Source organism: Propithecus coquereli, unplaced genomic scaffold (genome assembly GCF_000956105.1).
Source record: "Propithecus coquereli isolate 6110/MARCELLA unplaced genomic scaffold, Pcoq_1.0 Scaffold193, whole genome shotgun sequence".
NCBI lineage: Eukaryota > Metazoa > Chordata > Mammalia > Primates > Indriidae > Propithecus > Propithecus coquereli.
The window spans coordinates 480,223-485,089 of record NW_012144190.1 but is presented as its reverse complement, the minus strand read 5'-3'; the positions used below and the strand labels follow the sequence as shown (position 1 = coordinate 485,089).

The following is a 4,867-nucleotide window of genomic DNA, read 5'->3' as shown; positions in this document are numbered from 1 at the left end:
GAGCCACCACGCCCGGCCCAAAATATCTTATTGTACTGTATTCATCCTTCTTTTCCTTGTGTGACGCGATGAGATGAAGCGAGGTGAATGACACAGGCATTGTGATGTAGCATTAGGCTACTATTGACCTTCTGATGATATGTCCAGCTTTTAAATAGTTTATTTCTGGAATTTTCCATTTAATATTTTTGGACCATGGTTGATCAGGCAACTGAAATTGCAGAAAGAGAAACCGTAGATAAGTGGGGCTGTGGGGTGTGGGGATACTGTAATAGGAAAAGAAGGAATGAAGGAAGTAGACGAGAAGTCCATGAGGGAGGCTGGAAGTGGAAAGGGGGAGACTGGAAGTGCATGAGGGAGACAGGAAGTGGAAGGGCGAGACAGGAAGTGCATGAGGGAGACAGGAAGTGGAAGGGGGAGACAGGAATTTAGTGCATGAGGAAGACAGGAAGTGGAAGGGGGAGACAGGAAGTGCATGCGGGAGACAGGAAGTGCATGGGAAAATCGGCAGGGATTGTCTAAGGGGATAAGAAGTGCACCAGAACCAGACACTTGGACAGGCATTCAGAGTAGAATTGCCCAGCAGGCTGGAGGGAAGGTGGAGGATACTTGAGGGAATGAAAACCAGGAAGAGCCCCTAACCTCTGACCCCATCCCCCAGGAAAACCGGGAGGTGGGAGACTGGCGCAAGAACATCGATGCACTGAGTGGAATGGAGGGCCGCAAGAAGAAGTTTGAGGGCTGAGCCTGCCTCCCTGCTGCCCTGGCCCTGAGGAATAAAGTTTCTCTCTGAACTGGAAGTGGCTGTGTGTCCATTACCCTGAGGCTTAGGCATGAGAGAGATGGGAAAACTGAGGACAGGGCTCCTCCAAAGCCGCACAGCAGGTCAGGGACACGATGGATCTGCAATGTAGGGCATGCTCGGCTCCTCTGCTCCATGTGGGGTGCACAGAGACGCCAAGATGAAAACCCAAAGAGAGAGACACACAGAGACAGACACAGACAGAGAGATATACTGGCAACAGAGAGATTGAGTCAGAAACACAGAGAGAAAGAGCCAGACGGAGACCCAAAGGAGAGAGGGAAAACACGGATACATAGAAGGAAGTGCAAAGAACGGAAGGAAAAAAAGACACCGATATACTCATAGCGAAGCACAGAGACCATGGAGACCCTATAAGAGGCAGGAATAGGCTGGGTGTGGGGCTCATGCCTGTGATCCTAGCACTTTGGGAGGCTGAGGTGGGAGGATTGCTGGAGGCCAGGAGTTCAATCAAGACCAGCCTGAGCAAGAACAAGACCCTGTCTGTACAAAATATGGAAAAATTATCCGGGTGTGGTGATGTGCACCTGTAGTCTCAGCTACTTGGGAGGCTAAGGCAGGAGGATCACTTGAGCCCAGGAGTTTGAGGCTGCAGTGAGCTATGGAGGAGATAGAATAAGACCCTGTCTCACAAAAAAAAAAAAAAAAAAGAGAGAGAGAGAAATAGAGAGCCAAAGAGGGAGAAGTGTCAACACTAAAAGAGACATTCAGAAAGAGCTAGAAAGACAGAGATATGAACATGGACCAAGAGACCCAGAGCCAAAAGAGAGACACAAATGGGGCCACAGGCAGACAGAAATTCACAGAGAGACTGTGAGCTCCAACAGACACAGATACTGAGAGAGGCAGATACACAGAGCTACCCACAGAACTGCAGAGACACAAACACACAGAGAGACACACAGAGGGAAACGTCCTGAGGGACCCAAAAAGGGACACAGAGATGCAGAGAGAGCCCGAGACAGAGACGCAAAATGGGACCCTGAGAAATGCAAAGAAACAGAAACACAAAGACTGAGACCATGAGAGACAGAGACACCCAGAGGCATGGGCGTGGGGAAGCCGGCTCTCCAGGGCTGGTTTGAACCTAGAGTTCAAGGTCGTGGATTAGCTGGGAAGGGGGAGAGGGACACCAAAAAAGATCAGTGTCAGATGGAGGTGGGGGGGTTGGGAGGGTAGGTCTTGCCAGCCTAATTGACACCCCATCCTCTCCCCTCCTCCCACACACCTGCTTCCCAGCTTTAGTGCCTGTTGTCACCAGGGTGGAATCCTGGTGGCAGACAAAAGGGTGGGGGTGGGGAGGGGAAGAGATGGACAGAGACAGAGGGGGAGACTAAGAGGTAGACAGAGACACACACAGAGAAACACAGATGGAGAGACACAGAGACAAAAGGGAGACAGAGACAACAGAAACGGAATTCCAGAAGTGAAGGGACAGAAAGAGGGAACAGAGAGATGGAAACAGGAAGTATCCCTTGTGCCCCTTTTGTCACTGAGCATTCTCCAAGGGCCTACTGGGTGCTGGGCACAGGGCGTCAAAGCACAGGGTGCCTTGTGCTATAAGTGAGGGAAACAGTGTGGAGCATCATGGGGAGCCCGGGGTGCCTGACTCAAACTGGGGCTCCTAGGCAGCGCTGATTGGGGTGGGGCGGGGGCCTTGGAGCAGCCAGGAGGCCCTGGGACCCTGAGTGTGGAGCCAGAGGCAGCAGGGCAGTCTCCAAGTTCCCAGACCCGTGTTCGAGGAAAGGAATTCTCTCCCCCTCCCTCTCCCCCCAGGGCGGGGCAGAGCGTCGAGCTATAAACCCCAGGGCTGCTTCAGCCCCTCGGGAAGTCTCAGCCTGCCTTTACCGCTTCTGCAGACCCAGCCTTAGGTAAGGGGCTCTGCCCGGCTCTGTGGTCTCCACAGTGTTCTTGGGGGAGGGGCCAGGAGAGAGGTGGGGAAGATGAGGGGTGTGGAGAGGAGCTGTGGACGTAGAGGAGGCATAAAAATGGAAGTCTGGGAATCTGAGAGGCTTGGACTTTAGGGGGACTCAGGATGGAGGGGAAAGTATAAGGATTTGCAGGGTACAGAATCTGGGAGTGCCAGGATTTGAATGACCCAGAATATATTAATAACATCCTTAGGATCTCAGAGGTCTCAGAGTCTGGGAAAATCTCAGAAATCAGCGATATCTGAGCTTGGAGGTCAAACAGTCTGACTATCAGGATTTGGGGTCTCAGATTCTGAGGGTATCAGGACTGGGAAGGGGCCTTAGAATCCAGGGTTTGGGGAATGGAGATCTCACATTCTGAGGTCTTATAATAAAAAGTGTGAGCAGCTGTAGTGTCATAATTTGGGATATCATGAATTGGGCCTCTGAGTTTGGGTATCAAGATTTTGATGGTCTCATAATCTTGAGATTTCAGAATTTAGGTCTCAAGACCTGCGGGTCTTAGGATATCCAAGCCCATATCTGCATTATCAAGAACTGGGGCATGGTGGCTCATGCCCATAATCTCAGCACTTTGGGAGGCCAAGGTGGGAGGATCATTTGAGGCCAGGAGTTCGAGACCAGACTGGGCAATGCAGTGAGACCTTGTTTCTACGAAGTTTTTAAAAAAATTAGCTGGGTATGGTGGCATGTGCCTGTAGTCCCAGCTACTCAAGAGGTTCGAGGCAGGAAGATCCCTTGAGCCCAGGAATTCGAGGCTGCAGTGAGTTACGATCTCACCACTGCACTCCAGACTGGGCAACACAGTGAGATCCTGTCTCAAAATAAAATAAAATAAAACAACAAAAGAAAAGAAAATAAATGAAATGAAATAAGATTAAATAAAAAGAAGTGGGGTCTCAGAATCTGGAGGTTGAGGACTTGCGGGGCTCAGAAACTAGGGCCATCATAAACTGGGTTCTCAGAATCTAGGGGTCTTGGGATTTGGGGGGCCTCTTTACCTGGGCAGCTTGGAGCCTGGGGGATGTGAAAAGGGGGAGCCTAAGTATGTAGGGATCAGGATGAGGTCTGTGGACAGAAGCTGCTCTCCATGCACCCGCCCCCTCCATGGATATGGGTGAAGGTGAAAAGAGGAGACAGGTGGGAAGATGACCAGCCAAAGGGGAGGGCTGGGGAGGGAGAGGGGACGGGTGTGACTAATTGTCCCAGGAGCCCCCTCTCCTCAAATCCCTTCTTAGGAAATGTCCTCTCTTTCACCGTCTGTGGCATTCCCCCGAAATAGCCCCTGGGGGTGGGGCAGCTATTGTCTTCAGGCCACTGTCCCTTCTCAAATACCTCCTCCTAATCCCCACTCAGATCGGGTTCCGTGGACCTGTCATAGGACAAAAGGGGACAGCTGCGGGAGGGGGGCGGGGTCTACGGCCCGGGGCTGTGCCCAGACCACACCTCTCATGCCTGTCCTCAGGCTTGGCCGAGATTCCCGTCCTCCCTCAGACCCGGGGACCGCGCACCCAGACGCCCTCCTCCTTCGGAACCTCACCCCACTCGGCCTCTTCTCTCTGGCCCTTAGGTCACACCAGGATGTCGGACGCCGAAGAGCAGGAATATGAGGAGTGAGTGATGCTGGCGGGAGCGGTTGGGGGCTTGGAGAAGTGGAGAGACTCTCCTGCCCCCCAAAATGTCTAACTCTCCTCCTCCCCTCTGTCCCCCCACACCGGGTCCTCAGGGAGCAGCCAGAAGGTGAGTGGGAGGCGGCTGGCCTGAGGGGGTGGGAGGCGGGAGGAGGTGCGGCCCCCTGGCGGAGGGGCGGGTTCGCCCTCCGGGACCCGCGCCCCCTCTCCGGGTTTCGAAGCGTTTCCCAGTCCAGGCTCCGCGCGGCCGGTGCCCGTTTGCAGCCGAGCCCAGAGGGGTCACCCAGTCCAGCTGAGACTCGAACCCTGGTCTCTGGCCACCCGCGCTCCCCCTCCCCCCACGCCTCCTGGGGTCCTAACGCGTCCTCTTCTCTGCCCCCACCTTCTAGAAGAGGAGGCTGCAGAGGAGGAGGAGGAAGGTGAGGTCCTGGACTCCGCAGGCCCGAAGCTGGACGACGGGTCCGGGTCCGGGCCGGGTGGGG

General features: G+C 54.0%; 2 protein-coding genes across 3 annotated transcripts in view; both read left to right on the top strand.

Annotated features, from left to right (window-relative positions):
• The window catches only part of TNNI3 (troponin I type 3 (cardiac)), a 4,851-nt gene extending 4,054 nt beyond the window's left edge, over window positions 1-797 (top strand). Inside the window, exon 8 of the mRNA XM_012642995.1 lies at window positions 662-797. Coding sequence (XP_012498449.1) covers window positions 662-745 — 84 coding nt within the window. The 3' untranslated portion in view covers window positions 746-797. The remainder of the gene's footprint in view (window positions 1-661) is intronic.
• Window positions 798-4,322: 3,525 nt separating this feature from the next.
• TNNT1 (troponin T type 1 (skeletal, slow)) overlaps window positions 4,323-4,867 on the top strand; it is a 10,716-nt gene continuing 10,171 nt past the window's right edge. Inside the window, exons 1-3 of one of the 2 annotated variants that reach the window (XM_012643205.1) lie at window positions 4,323-4,367; window positions 4,481-4,494; window positions 4,778-4,804. In XM_012643205.1, coding sequence (XP_012498659.1) covers window positions 4,336-4,367; window positions 4,481-4,494; window positions 4,778-4,804 — 73 coding nt within the window. In that variant the 5' untranslated portion in view covers window positions 4,323-4,335. The remainder of the gene's footprint in view (window positions 4,368-4,480; window positions 4,495-4,777; window positions 4,805-4,867) is intronic. The other variant, XM_012643204.1, reaches the window with a different exon arrangement.